At 44.0% G+C, this 25,295-nt stretch overlaps 1 protein-coding gene across 1 annotated transcript; it reads right to left on the bottom strand.

Moving 5' to 3' along the window:
* Positions 1-217: 217 nt before the first annotated feature.
* mfsd2b (MFSD2 lysolipid transporter B, sphingolipid) lies at positions 218-25,149 on the bottom strand. The gene is made up of 15 exons (XM_029733855.1): positions 25,036-25,149; positions 24,123-24,475; positions 19,141-19,266; positions 18,880-19,004; positions 14,482-14,605; positions 12,084-12,162; positions 11,795-11,976; positions 6,472-6,562; positions 5,740-5,861; positions 5,094-5,177; positions 4,863-4,946; positions 4,097-4,206; positions 1,534-1,677; positions 914-1,090; positions 218-574 (listed from the first exon to the last, which is right to left on the bottom strand). Exons 2-15 carry the CDS (start codon positions 24,207-24,209, stop codon positions 523-525), a joined length of 1,587 nt encoding a protein of 528 aa, XP_029589715.1. The 5' UTR covers positions 24,210-24,475; positions 25,036-25,149; the 3' UTR covers positions 218-522.
* Positions 25,150-25,295: the final 146 nt, after the last annotated feature.

The following is a 25,295-nucleotide window of genomic DNA, read 5'->3' as shown; positions in this document are numbered from 1 at the left end:
CGGCCAAACCCAGACGATGCTGGGCCAATTGTGCACCGCCCAATGGGACCAATCACAGCCGGTTGTGATGCAGCCTGGACCAGGGTGTCTGTAGTGACACCTCTAGCACTGAGATGCAGTGCCTTAGACTGCTGCGCCATTCAAGAGCCCAAAATGGAACTTACATGGAACCTTCCTCTACTATATTTGAAGTTAAGAAGTCATGGTTCAGTCCATCTACTAACCAAAGTCAACAGTATTTATTTAGCCCAAACCATTATAATACTCAGATACCATTCATAAATACCAGCAATGCCCGCTAAACACAGCAAATAGTGATATACATTCATTTATATAAATAAGGTTATCTTGTAGGTATATTCAAGATGGCTATACTTTACAGGTTCATGTGAAAATACAGAAACAAACTTCAAATGTTTACATGAAAACATAACTATCATGTGATTATTTCTCAGTGTAATATACACTAATAAAAGTCATATTCCAGTTGGGGAACTGGAATCCTGTCCATTCCATCCCAGGTCACGGATTGCTCAGATCCTCCAGCGTTCTGGAGCTGATGCCACTTTGTTTCCTGTAGAAGAAAGACAATAGAAACTTTTAGATTGAAGGTTCTAAGTATGTTGGTATTTGTGCCATTTCAGGCCACCGTAATTTTACTCATCCTAAAGGAATGACAGTGGTGAGAGACGATGGTGTACTGTACACTTATTGCACTGAATATTTGTGATCCAAATACTCAGTTTGGCAACACTTTACTTAAGCATGCATATAATAAAGCATTATGATACACTTATAATGCATTGTCAGACATGTCTTAAGCATGTATCCCCTTATTGTCATATACATTACTTTACAAGAGCACTGTGACGTTCTAGCAACTTCTGACAACAGAGATGTGTGGGTCCCTCACCGTAGCTCCTCCAGACAGAGTTTGTTCCTGAGCCGGACGTCCTCACTGATGGGGTAGAGCAGCAGTATCAACAGGCCTGTTACAATGAAGGCCACCGGGGCGGCGCCTATGAGCAGTTTCAGAGTGTAGGCTACTTGATCAGGCTGCCTGCATGCCCCCGTGTCATAACCCGCAAACCTGAAGATACCAGTACACACACACATATTATACACAACAAACTTGTAGAGATACATACAGTGTCTTAGCCTGTACCTGTAGAGATGCACACCTGTATCATACCGACAGTTCCACACTCACCAGTTTCATAAATACAATAGACTACAATGGCCTATTAATGCATACATCAGGCTTGTGTTTATGTGTTTATGTGTTTCTCTCTATACATCTCACTCCTGTGTTATTTAACTGACTTGGTGTTCGTGGCGTCTGACTCACTCCAAGAGAGATGCCGGAAGTGTTGTTAACTTGTTTATGTTTCTCCTGATGTGGATCAGTGTTTGTGTGTTTGACTCACTCGAGGTAAGGCATGGATACTCCCAAGGAAATCCCATTTTCGGTAATGAATGTCTTTAATACTCTTGTGTTAGTGTTTATGTTGTCTGTCTGTCTGTCTGACTCACTCGAGGCAGAGGGTGGACACTCCGAGAGAGATCCCAGCAGCAAACTTGGTGAAGAACACGTAGAAGGAGTAGAAGATGGCCTCATAGCCTTTACAGTAGGGGTTGGCCAGACGGAAGTCATCCACCACATCTGGCAGCATCGACCTGAAACACAACACACACACAATACTACATGAAAACATCTCCAATCAACAGCTTATAGGCCTCCCTCATCATCATGTTATACAACCGGTCACGATGACTCCATCTGTCTGAGGAGGAGCAGTCTACTTATAGCGCTAGAGGATGAAATGGCTACAATGGTGCTCATAGAGCAGAGTTCAAATGGTCTGGTGAAATGACTGCTACTACGTGATGACATGATTATAAGATGAAGCTAACTGAGCCGAACTGCTCCGACCACAGATGGGGAATCACCAGATCATTTTATTTCTATTTTTTATTTAACCTTTATTTAACTAGGCAAGTCAGTTAACAACAAATTCTTATTTACAATGACAGCTTGACCCGGACGATGCCGCCCTATGGGACAAGCCGCCCTATGGGACTCTCAATCACGGCCGGTTGTGATACAGCCTGGAATCAAACCAGGGTCTGTAGTGACACCTCTAGCACTGAGATGCAGTGCCTTAGAAATCTGCCCCACTCGGGAGCCAGATAAAAAGACAGACAGACATACACTACATGACCAAAAGTATGTGGAGACCTGCTCGTTCAACATCTCATTCAAAAATCATGGGCATTAATGTGGAGTTGGTCCCCCATTTACTGCTATAACAGCTTCCACTCTTCTGGGAAGGCTTTCCACTAGATGATGGAACATTGCTGCGGGGACATACTTCCATTCAGCCATGAGAGCATTAGCGAAGTCGGGCACTGATGTTGGGCGATTAGGCCTGGCTCGCAGTCGGCGTTCCAATTCAACCCAAAAGTGTTCGATGGGGTTTAGGTCAGGGCCCTGTGCAGGCCAATCAAGTTCTTCCATACAGATCTTGACAAACCATTTCTGTATGGACCTTGCTTTGTGCACAGTAGCATTGTCATGCTGAAACAGGAAAGGGCCTTCCCCAAACTGTTGCCACTAAGTTGGAAGCACAGAATCGTCTAGATTGTCATTGTATGCTGTAACATTAAGATTTACTTTCACTGCAACTAAGGGGCCTAGCCCGAACCAAGAAAACAGCCCCAGACCATTATTCCTCCTCCACCAAACTTTACATTTGTCACTATGCATTGGGGCAGGTAGCGTTCTCCAGGCATCCACCAAACCCAGATTCGTCCGAATGCCAGATGGTGAAGCGTGATTCATCATTCCAGAGAACGAGTGTCCACTGCTCCAGAGTTCAATGGCGGAGAACTTTACACCACTCCAGCAGACGCTAGGCATTGCACATGGTGATCTTAGGCTTGTGTGCGGCTGTTCAGCCATGAAAACCCATTTCATGAAGATCCCGAGAAACAATTATTGTGCTGAAGTTGCTTCCAGAGGCAGTTTGGAACTCGGTAGTGAGTGTTGCAACTGAGGACAGACGATTTTTATGCGCTACGCACTTTCGCACTTGGCGGTCCCGTTCTATGAGCTTATGGGGTCTACCACTTCGCAGCTGAGCCGTTGTTGCTCCTAGACGTTTCCACTTCACAATAACAGCACTTACAGTTGACCGGGGCAGCTCTAGCAGGGCGTAAATTTGACGAACTGACTTGTTAGTAAGGTGGCATCCTATGACGGTGCCAAGTTGAAAGTCACTGAGCTCTTCAGTAAGGCCATTCTACTGCCAATGTTTGTCTATGGAGATTGCATGGCTGTGTGCTCGGTTTTATACACCTGTCAGCAACGGGTGTGGCTGAAATAGCCAAATCCACTAATTTGAAGAGGTGTCCACATACTTTGGTATATATAGTGTACATACACAGCATGAAGACCCCACGCGATAAACCCTGTCATTTAGAGAGGGAAGAGAAGTACGGAGGAGGCAGGGACAGAGTGATAGAGAAAGGAGGGAGGAGAGAGGTAGATAGGAGGGTGAAGAGGGCGAAAAGGAGATGGGAAGGCAATGTGCTATAAACAACAGTAATAACAGAATGAAAGTGGAGACTGTAGCCCCCCCTGAGGTTTATAGACACATCTCATTCATCAACATGACATCATAGCCAGGCGTGACTGTATCATGCCAGGGGGTGAATTACATTTTTGTATTTTTTCTTTAACTAGGCAAGTCAGTTAAGAACAAATTCTTATTTACAACGACGGCCTCCTGGGGAACAGTGGGTTAACTGCCTTGTTCAGGGGCAGAGTGACAGATTTTTACCTTGTCAGCACAGGGATTCGATCCAGCAACCTTTCGGTTACTGGCCCAACGCTCTAACCACTGAATGGACAGAGAGAAGTGGAGATTGCTGCTATTACAGCAATAGACAATACAAGGACTGTGGCTATTTTACCACCCCAAGAATATGTTTACTATTGCTACTGTAGCTACAACCAGTGGCTAGTGCTAGTGGTACTACAACTACACCACATCCACAGAGGACCTTTGTGCCAGCACAATTCAATTTGGCTCACCATGGTAGGAGGAGTGATGCAGCCACACTGAGTCCAGAAGAGACAGCCACTACGTAAGCTACGACCAGGTTAGGAATGAACACCAGCATCACTGTGAACGGCATGATCCACTGGACAGAAAGAGAGAGAGAGTAAGAGGAATGAACACACATACTGTACATACTGTATACACACAGCATGAGTTAGTTGCACACACATTTGTTATCAGGGTTGGGTAGGTTACTTTCTAAATGTAATCCATTACAGTTACTAGTTACCTGTCCAAAATTGTAATCAGTTAAGTAACACAATCTGATTACGTTCCCTTTAAGAGGCAATAGAAGAAGACAAAAAGGATCCATCAAACGTATTTGGTGTGTCGTCAAAGTCGTCTCTGACTTGAGGTCAGACTCGATCAGGTGGAACAAACTTAAACTTGCGCCTCTTTTCAATGCTGAATTGAATATCATTGAGAAAACAGAAAGATGTCAATGTATTTTTTTCGCAAAAGTCCTTTCTGGTTTTAAAAGTAATCCAAAGAGTAATCATTAATTTTTCTAAAGAATCTGTAATCTGATTAAAATAATTTTGCTGCTAGTTTCACTGACTAAGGCTAGTTTTTTGGTAATCAGTTACTCTCCAACCCTGTTTGTAATACCGTATTATAAAACCCTCCGGAGATTTTTGATCAAACAGTGCATCTCCAGAAGTAATAATATGTTTGTCCACAAGGTGGCACATTTTTATCATCAGTGGAGTATCACCAGCACCCGTCCCAGACACTTACCGTGATTCCACAGAAGGCTGCCTTCTTCTTGCCGAACCGCTCCAAAAACCACTGCCACAAAGGGATGCTCACTACTGCAGATACCTGGGAAGAGGAGTATCATTTTTAAGAGCATGCTATACTATTGTTTTAAGTATAATCTAATGTCATATAAAACCATGCACTGATGTCAATAGGACATTTGTGTGAAAGTGTAAGTTACATTGATCTAGGTCTGAAACCAGAACTCACCAGGATGGTCAGCACGATGTTCTGGAAGTGGTCTCTCAGGTCCACTGCATGCGTACAGAACAGGACAAAGTTGCTTTGCACCAACTGGAAATCAGATATCACACACATTCGTTCTTCAGAAAGATTCCGAATATTCAGCACTGTCCTATCCTCTCTGCTCACGGTGCCAAGTCACTGGAGAAGCTGCTGACTAACGCAAAGTTTCATCCCTGCTCTTGAATGATATATAATCCTTCTATTCTGATGAGCTGACAGTAAGTTATTTAAGGGAAGATTTGTGAGATACGGCAGTTGAGATGTTTGAGGTGGAATCTATTTAAAGCTGTACTATATAGTTCCAATGCCAACCAACCATATGATCACAGCCATACAATAAGTTTACCACTGAGAATTCTCATAATGATAACAATAACTAGATATTACATAATTGTAATATGACATCATCGGATGGATTTGGAGCTGAGACAGAGATGCTGTCAAGCATATTTCCTCAAACACACTGAGTGCTCCATTTTTCTTGATCAAATCAACATTCAATGGCAGGCAGGCTGTATCTGGAGCCATTCTGGGTCCAATCATAACACAACACCCATTACCATCCCACTGTGGGTGTCATGTCTGAGAAGGGGTCTATCAATGTTCCCACCTGAATGGCAACGGAGATGAAGAGGAATGCAGCAGTCAAAGTGAGGTAGGGACCATGTCGCATCACCAGGATGAAGCCCTTGTGGAACGGGATCTGCTTCTCCGTCTTCGAAATGTACGGATCTGTACGAGGAAGAAAAGGAACAAGATCTGAAAGTGTCAAAAGAGACAGTTTCTTTGGTTTCCGTCTTTTATCCCACTCTAAAAAAATAGCTCAATCTAGCCCGCAATGCACCAAGCATTCTGCAATGAGAGAAGAAAGCATGAGCGAGACACGTATGGGAGACTTCCCCTCCAGTCTGGTAACCCTGTAGATGCCCCTGCATTGCAGTATAGCTATGCTCTGTGTGTGGGTATAAGTACAGAGAACCAGAACTGACAGGTTCGCTGGTACAGAGGTCAGCAGTTCATTGACAGCCTCCATGTGCAGTATAAACACACAAGATATGTCCTTTTATACTTAACACTTAATCCTCCTTGTTTTCCTGAGTTGGATAATCATTGCATGAGGCTGAAGCTAGCTAAATGGAGGCCAGAAATAGTCCAGTCAGAATAAGGCTCAAAACAATTCAACGGAGTGCTGCTGTGCTTACTGGTACATTGCAAATGGCGTTTGAGTGAAATGTGTGAAGCGAAAGAGAGAGGAGCACACTCACTTGCTGGGAAAGAGTGTGCACAAACACACACACACAAGCACATATGCGAGCACACACACACACACGCACACACTCACCATCTCTCTCTTTGACTCCCAGGAACATGACCACAGTGCAGATGAGAAACACTCCTCCAATCACACCAGCAGCGATCATATACATCTCCTTCTGCAAGTAGAGAGAATAAACAATCATATACTGTTACTGTACACCTCATTCTGCAAGGACAGAGAGCAACAATATACCATGTACACCTCATTCTGCAAGGAGGACAGAGAGCAACAATACCATGTACACCTCATTCTGCAAGGAGGACAGAGAGCAACAATACCATGTACACCTCATTCTGCAAGGAGGACAGAGCAACAATATACCATGTACACCTCATTCTGCAAGGAGGACAGAGAGCAACAATATACCATGTACACCTCATTCTGCAAGGAGGACAGAGAGCAACAATATACCATGTACACCTCATTCTGCAAGGAGGACAGAGAGCAACAATATACCATGTACACCTCATTCTGCAAGGAGGACAGAGAGCAACAATACCATGTACACCTCATTCTGCAAGGAGGACAGAGAGCAACAATACCATGTACACCTCATTCTGCAAGGAGGACAGAGAGCAACAATATACCATGTACACCACATTCTGCAAGGAGGACAGAGAGCAACAATATACCATGTACACCTCATTCTGCAAGGAGGACAGAGCAACAATATACCATGTACACCTCATTCTGCAAGGAGGACAGAGCAACAATATACCATGTACACCTCATTCTGCAAGGAAGACAGAGCAACAATATACCATGTACACCTCATTCTGCAAGGAGGACAGAGAGCAACAATATACCATGTACACCTCACTCTGCAAGGAGGACAGAGCAACAATATACCATGTACACCTCATTCTGCAAGGAGGACAGAGAGCAACAATATACCATGTACACCTCATTCTGCAAGGAGGACAGAGAGCAACAATATACCATGTACACCTCATTCTGCAAGGAGGACAGAGCAACAATATACCATGTACACCTCATTCTGCAAGGAGGACAGAGCAACAATATACCATGTACACCTCATTCTGCAAGGAGAACAGAGCAACAATATACCATGTACACCTCATTCTGCAAGGAGGACAGAGAGCAACAATATACCATGTACACCTCATTCTGCAAAGGCAAGAAAACAACAGTGTAAATGTAACCTTTATTTGTTACATTTAGATGTCCATTAGGTATTATTTTAAACTACTCTTCCTGGGGTCCACTACACATCTTTCTTTCTTTGTTTACACAAGGAGGACATCTGAACTGAGCCTTCCTCAATCTCCATCATGTATCTCCATCCAATTACTTCACTGCAACCCTTATCTGAAAGTTGCAGTAACACATACCAATGTGTTTATTGACCTGTGATTTTAGGGTAGAACTCCTTATATCTGTCACGACTTCCGCCGAAGTCGGTCCCTCTCCTTATTCGGGCGGTGTTCGGCGGTCGACGTCACCGACCTTCTAGCCATCGCTGATCCATATTTTTTTTTCATTGGTTTTGTCTTGTCTTCCATCACACCTGGCTCCAATCTCATCAATTACATGTTGTGTATTTAACCCTCTGTTTCCCCTCATGTCCTTGTCGGTGATTGTTTGTTTGTGATGTGCAAGTTATGTTCTGGTGCGCAACAGGTTTTGTACCCACTTTTATTATTTTGTATATTTTGTTTTTCGGAGTTTTGTGAGCACTTATTAAACGACTGTTTATACCAAGTTCGTTCTCCTGTGCCTGACTTCCCTGCCACCAGCACGCACCCATTACAATATCGCTCTAGCAGATACCAGATCACTCACAATTCACTGTACAGATTAGGTACAAGGAACAACAGGAAAGGATCTCAAATGAATTCTGATCCTAAAATACAGTCTACCAAAATACTATAGAGCCTTGAAGATGTTCTCAACCCAACAGGAACTGCACTGCCCTACTGTAAACAATTAAGGGCTAGTTTGCTATGTTAGTATTATTACTTATTCACATCAAACATTTTTCCATTTCTGAGGGACTGGAGGAATCCAGTGGTGAAAGTCCTTATGTGTGTGTGTGTGTGTGTGTGTGTGTACTCATCGTGGCTACAGAAGGCCATGCGTGGTGAAAAGGCCCCGCCATCGGGGTTTACTCAGAATCCTTTGGAATGGTACCACTCGAGCCCTTAAATAGCTGCGGCGTGTCCGAACCCGACACGGAACAGTTTGGGCAGGAGCCCGCTCGCCGTGTTTTATCTACCCAGAAACGACTCTGCGTTCACAAGATTCACAAGGTTGTCTCACTCATGTTTTCATTGACTGTTTGTCTACTTCTAGGAAATGAACAACCAGATAAATTAAAATATGTATATTCCGGTCTAGGTTTGGCTGGTTTTAGGCCGGAAATAGATGTTCAATATTGTTGGTTCCTGCATGTCGAGTTTGGGGTCTGGGGTTCATTCATGTGTTTTTAAATGTGATGAAAATAGCCTTAATCACACACAGACTGTGGTCACCCCCTCAGTGTTGGGAGGGGTCTCTTATTTCAGGGAGGGGGATTAATGGCTGATGTCAGGGGAGAGGAGGGGAGGGGGCTGGGGTCAGTGCCAGGGGAGAGGTGGGGAGGGGGCTGGGGTCAGTGCCAGGGGAGAGGTGGGGAGGGGGCTGGGGAAGAGGCTCAGATTTAACCCGTGGTCTCTTACTAAAAACCCGGGATGATAAATAATATATGAAGCTGGTTCATTTGGTAAGACTAGATCTCACCGCTAGACAGTCTGCAAACACAAACTTCACATTCATTCATCTTATTCCTTTTAGTTTCAACAATTTACAATTTTCATGCTTGTTGACCTTCAACTTGTTTCCTGTTGTTTCTTTTCAACTCTGAGGCTTCAAAAAAGGAAATAAAGAAGTTAAGTAAAAGGAAAAGATGAGTGTGAAAGTACAGCCCTGAGTTAGTTCAGGACACTACAGCCCTGAGTTAGTTCAGGACACTACAGCCCTTAGTTAGTTCAGGACACTACAGCCCTGAGTTAGTTCAGGACACTACAGCCCTTAGTTAGTTCAGGACACTACAGCCCTGAGTTAGTTCAGGACACTACAGCCCTGAGTTAGTTCAGGACACTACAGCCCTGAGTTAGTTCAGGACACTACAGCCCTTAGTTAGTTCAGGACACTACAGCCCTGAGTTAGTTCAGGACACTACAGCCCTGAGTTAGTTCAGGACACTACAGCCCTGAGTTAGTTCAGGACACTACAGCCCTTAGTTAGTTCAGGACACTACAGCCCTGAGTTAGTTCAGGACACTACAGCCCTGAGTTAGTTCAGGACACTACAGCCCTGAGTTAGTTCAGGACACTACAGCCCTGAGTTAGTTCAGGACACTACAGCCCTTAGTTAGTTCAGGACACTACAGCCCTTAGTTAGTTCAGGACACTACAGCCCTTAGTTAGTTCAGGACACTACAGCCCTTAGTTAGTTCAGGACACTACAGCCCTTAGTTAGTTCAGGACACTACAGCCCTTAGTTAGTTCAGGACACTACAGCCCTTAGTTAGTTCAGGACACTACAGCCCTGAGTTAGTTCAGGACACTACAGCCCTTAGTTAGTTCAGGACACTACAGCCCTTAGTTAGTTCAGGACCTACAGCCCTTAGTTAGTTCAGGACACTACAGCCCTTAGTTAGTTCAGGACACTACAGCCCTTAGTTAGTTCAGGACACTACAGCCCTTAGTTAGTTCAGGACACTACAGCCCTTAGTTAGTTTCAGGACACTACAGCCCTTAGTTAGTTCAGACACTACAACCTTAGTTAGTTCAGGACACTACAGCCCTTAGTTAGTTCAGGACACTACAGCCCTGAGTTAGTTCAGGACACTACAGCCCTTAGTTAGTTCAGGACACTACAGCCCTGAGTTAGTTCAGGACACTACAGCCCTGAGTTAGTTCAGGACACTACAGCCCTTAGTTAGTTCAGGACACTACAGCCCTGAGTTAGTTCAGGACACTACAGCCCTTATTAGTTCAGGACACTACAGCCCTGAGTTAGTTCAGGACACTACAGCCCTGAGTTAGTTCAGGACACTACAGCCCTTAGTTAGTTCAGGGACACTACAGCCTGAGTTAGTTCAGGACCCTACAAGCCCTGAGTTAGTTCAGGACCACTACAGCCCTGAGTTAGTTCAGGACACTACAGCCCTGAGTTAGTTTCAGGACCACTACAGCCCTGAGTTAGTTCAGGACACTACAGCCCTGAGTTAGTTCAGGACACTACAGCCCTTAGTTAGTTCAGGACACTACAGCCCTTAGTTAGTTCAGGACACTACAGCCCTGAGTTAGTTTCAGGACACTACAGCCCTTAGTTTAGTTCAGGACACTACAGCCCTTAGTTAGTTCAGGACACTACAGCCCTGAGTTAGTTCAGGGACACTACAGCCCTGAGTTAGTTCAGGGACACTACAGCCCTGAGTTAGTTCAGGACACTACAGCCCTGAGTTAGTTCAGGACACTACAGCCCTGATTAGTTCAGGGACACTACAGCCCTGTGTTAGTTCAGGACACTACAGCCCTGAGTTAGTTCAGGACACTACAGCCCTGAGTTAGTTCAGGACACTACAGCCCTGAGTTAGTTCAGGACACTACAGCCCTGAGTTAGTTCAGGACACTACAGCCCTGAGTTAGTTCAGGACACTACAGCCCTGAGTTAGTTCAGGACACTACAGCCCTGAGTTAGTTCAGGACACTACAGCCCTGAGTTAGTTCAGGACACTACAGCCCTGAGTTAGTTCAGGACACTACAGCCCTGAGTTAGTTCAGGACACTACAGCCCTGAGTTAGTTCAGGACACTACAGCCCTGAGTTAGTTCAGGACACTACAGCCCTGAGTTAGTTCAGGACACTACAGCCCTGAGTTAGTTCAGGACACTACAGCCCTGAGTTAGTTCAGGACACTACAGCCCTGAGTTAGTTCAGGACACTACAGCCCTGAGTTAGTTCAGGACACTACAGCCCTTAGTTAGTTCAGGACACTACAGCCCTGAGTTAGTTCAGGACACTACAGCCCTGAGTTAGTTCAGGACACTACAGCCCTGAGTTAGTTCAGGACACTACAGCCCTGAGTTAGTTCAGGACACTACAGCCCTGAGTTAGTTCAGGACACTACAGCCCTGAGTTAGTTCAGGACACTACAGCCCTGAGTTAGTTCAGGACACTACAGCCCTGAGTTAGTTCAAGACACTACAGCCCTGAGTTAGTTCAGGATACTACAGCCCTGAGTTAGTTCAGGACACTACAGTCAGTTACATTTATTTTCAATATAGGATCACCATGGTAACACCTCAGGTCTGGTTGGTTGTTATCGTGGTGACACTTACAGCATGTGACAGGAAGTCCTGGGAGTGAACGATTCTCTTGACGATCTCGGCCCCACTGCCGTTGCCTAGGTGACTGACAGACATGTTGTGCTGGGGGCAGTTTTTCAGGGTGTGTGCGCTCGCCACGATCTGACCCTGGATGGCAGCGCCAACTAGAGTACCCAGCACCTCCAGGGTCATACCTGCAGTATAACACATTTATTATAGTATTAAGTACTATCAAAACAGAATGACAGGCGAGTGGTATTATCTGATCAAACAACCTAAGGTCTGTGTAATAGTGACCTACGGTAGGCTGTGGCCGAGTCTCTCTCCTTCTGGTCCGTACTGAGGAACATGGTGAGGGCAGAGTAAGGCACATGGAAACACTGGGAAGGAAACACAGCAGACACAGAGGACATGATTAGATGTGGTTCGATATAGGAAACACTGTAAGAAGTGGATCAGAGGGTCAAAGGCCATATCAATTGCACCTTTTGTTGTTGTTTTACCAATTTGACCAATTTTCAGTTTCTATATCGATAAACCTCAGCTCTCAAGCTGGCCAGTATATCAGTCAGCAACCATCCACTTGACCATCAAACCCAGCCTTTCTTCACTTTGTCATTCACACAACAGCTCAGTCAACATTGTGGCAGACTGACCGAGCGAGCAAACAAGCGACTAACCAAGCGACTGACAGTGTCCAAAGAGACATCAGAAATAAATGTGGCCATAAAAGACTGTCCCAGCCCTTCTCCTTCTCTTTGGCCGGGGCGGGATGGAGTGAAGGAGGGATGCAGGGAAGGCCAAGCATGTAAAAAAAAACAATTTGACCACAGCTTTGCTTCACAAAAAATAACTTATCAGCCTTAGTAGTCATCAAATCTCATTGAATGATTACACTTGCTGTTGTTTATTTAGATCAACTACTGTATGGCCTTAACGTGATAGCAGCTGTCCATCCTGTCTCTCACAGACAAAGACAATGAAGGGAAGTTAAAAGTGGTAACCAGCATTTACCCACCCAGTGGTCTCTGGCAGGGCTAAACCTATACTTATCAAGTAGTTAGAAAGACATGTCATTATAGGCCACCACAATGTGGGCAGTGGACAACATGCTCTGTACCATATGTTAGAGAGGTTAGAGAAAGAGCAGAGGAGAGAGCAAGTGAGAGAGAGAGAATGAAAGAGAGAAAGAGAGAGAGAGCTGAGAGAGCAGAGAGAGAGAGAGCAGAGAGAGAGAGAGAGAGCTGAGAGAGCAGAGAGAGAGAGCAGAGAGCAGAGAAAGAGAGCTGAGAGAGAGAGATAGTAGAGAGAAGAGAGAAGAGGTGAGAGAGAGAGAGAAGACAGAGAGAGACAGAGAGAGAGAGCAGGAGAGAGCAGAGAGAGAGAGAGCAGAGAGAGAGCAGAGAGAGAGAGAGAGAGCAGAGAGAGAGAGAGCTGAGAGAGCAGAGAGAGAGAGAGCAGAGAGCAGAGAGAGAGAGAGCAGAGAGCAGAGAGAGAGAGAGAGCTGAGAGAGCAGAGAGAGAGAGCAGAGAGCAGAGAAAGAGAGAGAGAGCTGAGAGAGAGAGATAGTAGAGAGAAGAGAGAAGAGGTGAGAGAGAGAGAAGACAGAGAGAGACAGAGAGAGAGAGCAGGAGAGAGCAGAGAGAGAGAGAGCAGAGAGAGAGAGAGCAGAGAGCAGAGAGAGAGAGAGCAGAGAGCAGAGAGAGAGAGAGAGCTGAGAGAGAGCGATAGTAGAGAGAAGAGAGAAGAGGTGCGAGAGAGAGAGAAGACAGAGAGAGACAGAGAGGGAGCAGGAGAGAGAGAGCAGATGAGAGAGAGAGCTTTGGCAATGTTAACACCTGTTTCCCATGCCAATAAAGCCCCTTGAATTGAATTGAATTGAGAGAGCAGGTGAGAGAGCAGAGAGAGCAGAGAGAGCAGAAAGAGTGAGAGAGAGAGAGAGAAAGAAAGAAAGAAAGAAAGAAAGAAAGAAAGAAAGATCGAGATTGAGAGGGGGGGTGAAGGGTTTGAAGCTGTACCTTAGTTACTAAAGAAACCTAAATAAACAGGTTAATTTGACATTTACATTTTAGTCATTTAGCAGACGCTCTTATCCAAAGCGACTTACAGTTAGTGCATTCATCTTAAGATACCTAGGTGAGACAACCACTTATCACAGTTGTAGTAAGTCATTTTTTTCTCAGTAAAGTAGTTATCAGCAAAGTCAGTGTTAGAGAGGTGAACTATCTACATAAGACGTTTGGTTTTGATGTCTGGTTGGCTCTGCTCACTGTAGCACTGTGTTGGGTTCTACAAGTCATCTCTTTTTAACAGATAAAAAGCTCTATCCAGGAACAATGCTAGTTGTGTACTGAGTGCGTTCAGTAAATCACTCTGGCCATCTACTTCGATTTCAGAGCACTGTTGTCTGAGTGTGCCAGAGCGCAGAATAACTGCTGAATTTACGAACGCTCAACACCTGTTGAATATGACCAGTGTCAGTAAACGTCGGCAAAAAAACGTAATTAAACGCTCTGAATTTACGAACTGAATTTACACTCTGGCACTCCAGAGGGAATTTACGAACACACCTTATGAGTAATCAAAGTCAGTGTTGAATAGTGTTCGATATCTGCTATCTGAGGAGGATGTGTAAATGTTTCATTGTGGGCCAACGTTTATGTAGTACTAGTAGTAGTACGTATCTGGCAGGCACTTACAGTGATGAGTGTCTGGTAGAGACAGTAGAAACCCAGATACCAGACGAATCGTCCGTTGGTGAAGGGAGGAACGAACCACAGGTAGAAGTAGGAGACCACCACAAACGGAGTACAGCCCACCATCCTACAGAGAAGAGAGAGAGGACAGGGTTATTGTTTCTTATAGTATATCTTAAGGATCATTGTTTGAGCAAGCGTTGGAGTCGAATTTTGTATCTTTTTTATTGTGAAACTCTGGCCTCATTTTGTGTTTGTGCAATAGATAAAGGCCTGCCAGTTTATCTCAGCAGGCCTGTTTAGACTATTATGTGAACCTGTTAGGCCAGTGCCAGTGAACCTGTTAGGCAAGTGATAGACTGATGGTGTACATGGGTGTTTTGGGAGAGATGGTTGGTGTGTTTGTGAATCTGAAGTAATCTGTCCTGGGTTAGTGTGGAGGGGCAGCGGGAAGACAGGAAGATGCGCTATGCCACAGGAATGTTGACCCACATTACCATGAGCTTAATTCAGACACATAAACACACACACACACACACACACACACACAGATACACATACACATACACACACATCTTAGGGCAGAAAAATTCTGCTGCATTGTACAGTTTTGAGGATGTGGGGAGCTGTGTTGTTCATGTATAATTCATCCAACTGGTATATATCATTGTGGGCTGAGGACACAGCTGTATGTTTCACTGTGGAGAGAGAGAAAGACGGGAGGTTGTGGACAAGTGAATGTACTTTCCACTAGTCCACAATGACTATCTCTATCTATAACCACTGAATTATACAAGAATAGGCTTGTCTGCTAAAGCAACAGTAAATATATCTTTTTTCCTACAGATCTACACAACCTACTCCACATTTTCAAAGTTAAAGAAAAAGTATAGAAGATGTGCTGAATGTGTACGTCTTCACACCCCAGAGGTAATACTTGGTGGAAGCACCTTTGGCAGCCGTTACAGCTGTGAATCATTTCAAATACAATTTTACCAACTTTGTACAACTCTAAGGGTAACATTTATCAATTGCTAAAGCTCAGTAAATTTGTTTGGGACTCATTGATGGACAGCAATATTCTAACCTTTTTCAAGTAAATGTAGGTGTTTAGTGTTCCTGAATGGTTCAGTCTCAGTCCTGACTTAAATCTGCTTGAGAATCAGAAACAAGGTTTGAATATTGCTTCCCATGAATGATTCCCAACCAAATTTCAAGGCGGCAAAACTGTGAACACTTTGCAAGTGGTATGTAGACTTTCACTAGGCACTGCATGTTAGGTTGATCTGCTAACGTCTATACATCATAGAATTCACATCCTTATCATAAAGACTCAAGCTCAGTAAATGCTCTGCAGCTGCAGGGTCAACTAAGTACATAGTTAAAGGTCCAATGCTGCCATTTTTATATCAAATCATTTCTGGGTAACATTTAAGTACCTTAGTGTGATTGTTTTCAATTAAAACGGTCAAAAATAAACAAAAATTGCTTCTTAGCAAAGAGCAATTTCTCAAGCACAAATTTTGCTAGTACGGTCTGGTAGTGGTCTGAGTTGGGAGGGGAAAACTGAAAAATTGCTGTTATTGGCCGATCGATCTCTTTCTTATTGGCCTATTAACTAATTTACCGCCTGGTGTTGTCAAAACAGGCTGGAATTTCAGGCTGTCTTTTCAAACAACTCAATATTATTCCAACCTCATAGTGTGGAAATATACTGTATATAAAACACAGGAAAATCACATTGTGGACTGCACTGGACTGCACTTTAACACAACTAAGCAAGCTTTTGCTAGCTCAACCCTATCTTCTATGCACCACTCCCAAATAGCCACAGTCATATTGTTTTGGTGACGACTCCAAAATATTTCCACAATGGACCTGACCTGTAACCTTTGACCTGATAGGACCCAGAGGTACTTGACCCCATTTTAATCTGCATATTACTAAACCCCGTCCCCTCTGCTCTAGCTCCCTTAACCCCTGACCTGTCCTGCCCTGGCATTCAGTTGAACTAAGAACAGAGAGAAAAAGAGAGAAAGAGGGAGAAAGAAGTAGAGAGTGGTGAGTTCTGGTACAGTCCAGCTCTCCCTGTGACACAGAGGCCTGTCCTTAGTGATTGTTCAGCCACACAAAGAGAGTGACAGGGCTGACAGGGCTGCCTAGCTCTGGGGTTGGGCCTGCTGCTGTTAAGGCTGGTCATGGGAGGGTTGAAAAGGCACAGTGACTGAATGGAACATTTAGAATGTTAGAATAAACTGTTACAATGTTAGATTGTTCTGTAAGATGGCCCGCAGGATAGGTATCGGAAGAATCCAATGGGAGTGTTAGACAGTGGAAGTATGGCAAAACACGTACACAGGCAGACACACAGTGATTGAGACTGAAGCAAGGAGGGGATTTCAGCACCATCACACTCTCAGAGATTGTGAGAGAAATATCCCAGTTTTATCTCTGCTGGCATGGCAGGGCTGAGTCTATCATAACAAACACAGTAGCACCCAGGAGTACCAACCAGAAACAGACATAAACCCCTCAAGACAAACAGATTCTGATCACTTCCTGTCCGTCTGATGATGTCACAGCCCAGGGTCAGGGGACTTCCTATCTGAGAGTTAGAGAGGGTTTCACTCAGTGGTGGAAAAAGTAACCAATTGTCATACTTGAATAAAAGTGAAGATACCTTGATAGAAAATTACTCAAGTAAAAGTGAAAGTCACCCAGTAAAATTCTACTTGAGTAAAAGTCAAAAAATATTTGGTTTTAAATATACTTATGTATCAAAAGTAAATGTAATTCCTAAAATATACTTATGTATAAATAATTTCAAGTTCCTTATGTTAAGCAAACCAGACGGCACGATCTTCTTGATTTTTAAATGTATGGATAGCCAGGGGCACGCTCCAACACTCAGACATCATTTACAAACTAAGCATTTGTGTTTAGTGAGTCTGTCAGATCAGGGGCAGTAGGGATGACCAAGGATGTTCTCTTGATAAGTGTGTGAATTGGACCATTTTCCTGTCCTGCTAATCATTCAAAATATAACGAGTACTTTTAGGTGTCAAGGAAAATGTATGGAGTAAAAAGTACATTATTTTCTTTGGGAATGTAGAAGTAAAAGTTGTCAAAAATATAAATAGTAAAGTACAGATACCCCCAAAAACTACTTAAGTAGTACTTTAAAGTATTTTTACTGAAGTACTTTACGCCACTGGTTTCACTCAGGAGTTAACTAGAGGGTGCAGTGTTCTCAAGGTGCTGATTATCACACACACAACCGGGCAGGGCAACGGTGTTTTGCCACAAAAACAGGACACACACACACCAACAAACAAACACACACACACATTCAGTACACACACACGCACACACACAGACACACTCACACACCAAACAAACACAAACCAACAAACCAACCAACAAACAAACCAACAAACCAACAAACAAACAAACAAACAAACAAACAAACAAACAAACAAACAAACAAACAAACAAACAAACAAACAAACAAACAAACAAACAAACAAACAAACAAGCACGCACGCACGCACACACACACACACACACACACGCACACGTACAGTGGTAATCAAATCAGTAATGCTATGATCTGGTCTCTCTCCAGCCTGTCAGCTTGTCAGTAATCTATGGCTTGTAAAGCTTATACAGCACTCACTCAGTCACATTAGGATCAGCAGTAAGTAGTCAACCAGTAACTACGGTAAGTGAGTCGGGTCACAGCAATGAGTTTACACAGCTTTGAGCTGACACAACCACACACACTTTAGAGCTGACACCTAGTGTTACGGTTGAGTTTGATGTGGTGCTTTTGGTAAACACTCTGCACTCTTAGAAGAAAAGGTGCTATCTAGAACCTAAAAGGGTTATTTGACTGTCCCCGTAGGAGAACCCTTTGAAGAACCCTTTTGGTTCTAGGTAGAACTCTTTTGAGTTCCATGTAGAACACTTTCCACATAGGGTTCTACATGGAACCCAAAAGAGTTTTACCTGGAACCAAAAAGGGTTCTGCTATGGGAACAGCCGAAGAACCCTTTTGGAACCCTTTTGTCTAAGCTGACAGGGCTCATAACGAAGGTCTATAGGGATACTGCTGTGGTTTAGGTCATCTTTTTGTTATTGTTTTATTTTACCAGGTAAGTTGACTGAGAACACATTCTCATTTACAAATCAAGAGAAAGCTTTAGTATAATCCAATAGAAGTGTGAAGTCAAAATGTGAAGCCTAGCATTCACAGGTAGCATTTCCCATACAATCACTAAGATCTGTGGTCCTATGGAGCTGCAGGGTCTGTCTGCTGTTTTTTACCCTTCAAATAGGACACTTCAAACTTGGGAAACCAGGTGTGTGCACTCTATGCAATCCATGTGTGTATGGCCTCACCAGGGCATGAGTCTGCCTATCCTGGTCCACTTGCTCTTGGTGATGAAGAAGCCAACAACAGGGTCGCTGACGGCGCCCCACGACTTCCCTATGAACAGAACCATGGAGGCCTGGAACGGGTTGATCTGAGGAGGAGAGAACGGAGGGATGTAGTTAGAAGACACAGATAGAGAGTGAGAGTGAGAGTGAGAGAGAGAGAGAGAGAGAGAGAGAGAGAGAGAGGGGAAAGAAGAAACAGACACAAACACACAGACGTGTTACCTGGGCGACATCCAGCAGGTAGATCTGGAGGAAAAATGCTGTGGCGCTGCCGGCCACCTGATTGGGTGCTCCTCCAATGGCGAAGCAGAGCTTACTGCAGATAGACAGTTTCTGGTCCAACACAGTCTATGGATGGGCAGAAAAACAAAAAAAAACATTGGAGAGGGTTACAAGTCAGTTACAGGTTTCATGAAGTGCATTATCCGAGAAATAGGCAAATAAATGATCTGCAAAGCCTATGAGATACAGTTGACTGCTGTGCCTTTCTTTACCGTGTAAAGACAAGAACTCTGTTTGTTAGCCATGGATATGTAGCCAAAATATAAGTCTCAGATAAGATACAAGCAGGAGTCAAATCTTAGGCGGAAGCTATCTTCTTGTGGATAAGGAATACAGTTGTAGCAGAAGAATGAGTCTGTGACAGCAGGACCCTGGCATTATGATTTACAAAATAATTCAGAACCACAGAATTCTATTTTCAGACTATATTGTTGTCCATTGTGATGTCAGAGCGAATGAATCACACAGTGCCATTCAGATGACAGTCGATACAGACGTGTGACCTCATATGTATGTCTCTCTCTCTCTCTCTCTCTCTCTCTCTCTCTCTCTCTCTCTCTCTCTCTCTCTCTCTCTCTCTCTCTCTCTCTCTCTCTCTCTCTCTCTCTCTCTCTCTCTCTCTCTCTCTCTCTCTCTCTCTCTCTCTCTCTCTCTCTCTCTCTCTCTCTCTCTCTCTCTCTCTCTCTCTCTCTCTCTCTCTCTCTCTCTCTCTCTCTCTCTCTCTCTCTCTCTCTCTCTCTCTCTCTCTCTCTCTCTCTCTCTCTCTCTCTCTCTCTCTCTCTCTCTCTCTCTCTCTCTCTCTCTCTCTCTCTCTCTCTCTCACAAAGCAATGTTACAGAAACTCCCTTCATTTGTAACTTCATTAACTAAGAATCATAAGTTACCAAACCCGTTCTCAGGAATGGATAACACTAGGGATCCCTTCAGTCTCCACAGATTTGGGAAAATCTGCCTAGTTCACTGCTTTTATTAAATATGTTTATTTTGTTATTGTGTGTTGACTTATATTGTTTAATACACATATGTGTATGTTTTATTATTCTGTTTTTATTGTAATGTATACAGGGCTCTCTTTTAAAATAGATTTTTAATCTCAATAAAGGTTAAATAAAGGTTAAATAAAGGTTAAATAAAGGTTAAATAGAAGAAAAAAACTAGGCCTCCACGACTCATTTCTTTGCATTGTGGATGAAATCTGGTTTCACATATGAGACCTATCTAGGCCTACTTCCCCACCACTATTCTACATCTACATTTCCCTCTTCCCCCAATCATCACTCTCCCCAAATGTATCTCCTCTCCCCAAATGTATTTAATGTTCCCCTGTGGTGTAGGTGCCAGTTGATGTGAGGGATACAGGATCAGACAGAACACCACTCCCTGCTGTTTAGACTGTGGTGATGTCAGAAGATACTTGGGCACACAGCACAGCCTGTTCCCCTTATAGACAGATCCACAGGATACCACAGAGACAGACAGAAAGGGTGCCGGAACAGGGCTTCTCCTGCTATAGAGGGATATCCCCTTGCTAAAAACGTGTGTGTGCACGCATGTGTGTTCAAGTCTGGTCCGTGCTATCAGTGATCCTTGGGATGTCCCTGTCCCATTGAAGTTGACATATGAAATGGTGAAGGTAATGGTTAAGGTTAGGCTTAGGGAAGGGTTAAGGTTATGGTTATGGTTAGGGTTATGGGTAAGGGGAGGGGTTAAGTTTAAGGTTAGGGTTTAGGGTAGTGATGTCCCAAGGATCCCATCCTCACACATGAAAGAGCAGACAAGCTGCCAGCCTCCTGGAAAGCCTAATATTTACGACTGTATTATGAACAGTTCAGTGACAGACATGGAAACACACACTGCACGGACCAAAGCACAACAGCATATGATTAAACGTCAAACCTCCTCTCTCCTTGTCTCTCTTTCTGTTTATACATCTCTCCACTTTCTTTTTATCTTTCTTCATCTCTCTCCTCTCCTCTCTCTCTCTCCACTAACCTTTGTTGTTTCCATACAGTACGTTTGTGTCCGGGTTAGCCCACCGCCTACAGCTATAGGCCTTTCAGGCGTTATGAAAGAAAGAAATCACCAAAACAGCCACCGACCAACCACAGACCGAAGCCCTTCAAAACACACTGTCATTATCTGGCTGATTACATTTTATTTTCCTCTTTCTTCTCCTCATGAAAACACTGATGGTTTCCAGAATGACAATTACCAGGAGGGAGCTGTGTAATTATTTAAACACAGCAAGACAAGCGGGTCAGAGTAAGTAAAGAGTAGCATGTGGATCAACTTCGAAAGTCTCAGTCTGGCCTATGGTGGTCTAGTGGTCTAGGCTGCTGCCTCCGGATCCCATGTACCACCACAGCATGGGTTCCAATCTGGCTCACTGCTATTTCAGCATTCTCTATCTAGATTTCCCACTGTTGCTCCTCTATCCAATAAAAGACGTACTTAAAAAAAACTATTGGTCTCTCCTTCAAAACTCTCAGTATATACTCCACTCTCATCTCCTCACTCCAATTATCTTCGAATGGGGAGATAAGAGGAGTATTTGGTGTCACGAGAGAGAGAATGCTGGTTAACTGATGTTGGGTAAAAATACTGTCTATACACTGTCTGTACCAGATCAGTGATGTCTTAGTTCGTCATCAAGTGTATCTATTACTTTTTACCCTCATCTGCACTACAGCTAGGAATATAGTTGGGCTTGACGTCACTGTTTGTATCCCCACAACAAATTTCACATTGAGGGGGTAAACCCAGACAAAAGAGAGGTCATATCATTTTAGTATCTCAGTATGTAGGCTCTTTCTTTGTACAAGGTTAAATAGTCCACCGGTCATCAAACAAAACAAAACAATTCTCAACTTTATACCAGATAGTCAGTGCCTGATAGCATTCATTAGTGGTGCTTGCCTAGCTTTACCTATACACTCAGAGAGAGAGAGAGAGAGAGAGAGAGAGAGAGAGAGAAAATCTGACTACAGTGTGACTACAGTCTGTTTTACTGCGGCCTTATCACTGCAGACGTAAACAGGATATCCCTCCCCTGTCTGGGCCCATGTTATCTAGCTTCCTATAAATGCACACACATCCACGCACACAACACAGACCCTCAGAGAGAACAGACCCTCAGCAAACTGTGGCCCTGGGAAAATGGGGCTAATTCACAAAGTTAATCACTGTGGGGTGGGATGGAAGCGACTCTGGAGACATGCCTTTATGTTTTAAAGAGGATCTTAGCTATGAGCTGACTGTGATGCACACAGAGGATGAGTAAGGAATAGTGAGTAGGGAATTCTGAGCCAATATGTTTTATGCATTCCTTCTAACACTGCTGTGATGATTCCTATCAGATTGAGTATGTAGCATACTGTATGTATGCATGTGAAAGATAAAGCTGGTTGGATAAAGAAATAAAGCTGGTGTCCAGCTGTACATAAATGTTTACTGCCAGTAGAATTTCTTCATACATTTTGATATTATTTCATGGTATTATTTTATTTTATGGTTTTATATTACTGACAGATTTCCTGGTGTGTGTGTATTAGCAGTAGGATGGAACCAGAGTGTGATGTTCTGGCCTATGTGATGCCAAGGGATGCACAGAGTTGGCATACAGACTTTCCCAAGGAGTACAACATGTAAGATACTTATTTCTGATCATTCCGAGAGCACTTGAACACAATAATCATAGAGAAGCCAGACAAGTCCATCTCCTCTCCTGCCTGGAGCTGTGAGCTGTGGTCGGGTGATAGAACACCAGGATGCCTGACTGAAGCAAAAGGACTCACAGTGACAGGTGACCCATTAGGGGCTGGAGTCTCCTCTGTTGCAGACTCTGGTTTCGCTTCTTTAGCATCTATAATTCACCCAGGCCCCGTAAGGGCCATGCTGTACACACACACACACACACACACACACACACACACACACACACACACACACACACACACACACACACACACACACACAGAGCTCAAGGTCACGCTGCATCCATTCTTTCAGAAAAGCTATGTAAATATTGCATCGCCTCTTCAATACCTATTCACTGAAATAGGACAGCATTAAACACATTGATGGGTTCTAAAAACTGCCAGCCAACATTCCATTCCCACCAGTGAAAAAGGCAGTATGAATCTACACGTAGAGATCAATGTAGTAAGTCAAGTATTTATTGTTGTCTGTATCAATGCATTGGATGTATAATGTAACACATAGGCTACATCTGCAGGGTAATGTACTCATGGTATAGTAGGATAAAGGTTTGGCTCATCGTCTGTCATTGCCTTGCCTCTAAGTGCCGCTGGGCATGTGTGCTGGTATCAGAAAGTAAGCATTCCATTTACACACCCGAGTACACACACACACACACACACACATACACACCACATTCTTTCTTCTGGCGGTCATGCAGTCAGTTTTACTGGTACCTAAAGGCATTCAGGGTGAGCATACAGCAAAGTCATTTATCCAAGACTGGATGTGACAGAGAAAGAGAGAAACGTCCTCTATTTCTGGTCCTAAAATGTAGTATAATCACACTCCAACTGATTTTCAACTTAACTAACTCCTTGCCCTCAGTCTCTCAGATATCCAGTGCTTGAATTGGGCAGGAGCTCACCGGAACTGAGTACTGGCAGCTCAACATTTCTACTTCATGAGTTCCTGCACTTCTTATAGAATATTAGCTCAAAAGTATTGTGGTGTTCCTGCACCTAAATATAAACAGTACCCTCACTCTAAATGAGTACCGGCACCTATTTCAGTCAAAGTCGAGAACTGCAGATATCCAGACATGGCAGAACAGCAAGACAGATACCCACAAACCAAAGGCACATGAATGTCACTGAGCTGTCAGACAGTCCAGGGGTAAACTAGCCAACTGATTCAAATTAGTGAATAAAAGCAGTGTTCCTTACCTGGTGGGGGGGCTTGGTGAAGGATGGCTCTGGGGGCTTGAGGAGCTTTCCGGCTGGGGTATGGGATACGTTCTCTCCCTTCGCCATGGTGCCTCCAAGTGTCGCTCTGAGTGTTTGTGTGAATGCAAGTGTATGTGTCTGAAAGTATCTGTGTGACTAAGTCTGAGTGTATGTGGTGTGTGTCTGAGTGGGAGTGTGAATGTGTGTGTTTGGGTGTGTCTCTAAGTATGTGTGTGACTCTAGGTGACGGCCAGGGACGGGCTGGTGATCCTGTGTGTGTCGGGAGGACCTGAGGCTGCCCACTTCTGCTGCCACTCACACACTGCCCTGTGCTCAGTGCTCTGGGGCTAGAACTGAGACCGAAAGGAAGGGCACAGTTAGACAGGCAGTCCCACACATAAACACACACACACACACACACACACACACACACACACACACACACACACACACACACACACACACACACACACACAAAGACACATCCCAGCACACACACACATTCATAATCCTCCCGTTCACATTGGTTTCTCTCAGAGCGCTCCCCTATTTGCTCCCCTATTTCTCACCCTGATCTCTATTATTTCACATGTATTTATGTCAGCCAGCAACGCTACATCCCATGAATACATCTAATTCATAAGAGATGCAATGTCTCTCTGTATCATTACTCAAAGAGGATAAAGAATAAGTGATGCCCCAGATTGGTAGATAATTACATTGAAATACGCTTGCAACTAACATTTGTGTTTATGAGTCTATCTAACTAAACAGACATTCATTCTCACTCTAGCTTAGCAGTTTTTTATCATAAGTGCCTACAACGTCAAATCTCTATCAATATCTCAATCACATCCCATATAAACAAGCAAGAACACCATAATGAAAAAAGAGAAGACTGTATTGGGTTTACCTGAGTGATGAAGGAGAAGAGTAGATTAAAGGCGTTCAGGCAGTCAGTGAATCGCGGCTCAGAGAGCAGAGAGAGAGAGAGAGAGAGAGAGAGAGAGAGAGAGAGAGAGAGAGAGAGAGAGAGATAGAGAGAGAGAGAGAGAGAGAGAGAGAGAGAGAGAGAGAGAGAGAGAGAGGAGAGAGAGAGAGAGAGAGAGAGAGAGGAGAGAGAGAGTCACAGAGACAGCTTCCAGCAGCAGGTCAGGAGACTGCGGTGTTTGA

The sequence above is a fragment of the Salmo trutta genome, chromosome 1 (assembly GCF_901001165.1).
Source record: "Salmo trutta chromosome 1, fSalTru1.1, whole genome shotgun sequence".
NCBI classification, from domain to species: domain Eukaryota; kingdom Metazoa; phylum Chordata; class Actinopteri; order Salmoniformes; family Salmonidae; genus Salmo; species Salmo trutta.
Note: the sequence above shows the minus strand (reverse complement) of the source record. Positions and strands in the feature narration are given on the sequence as shown.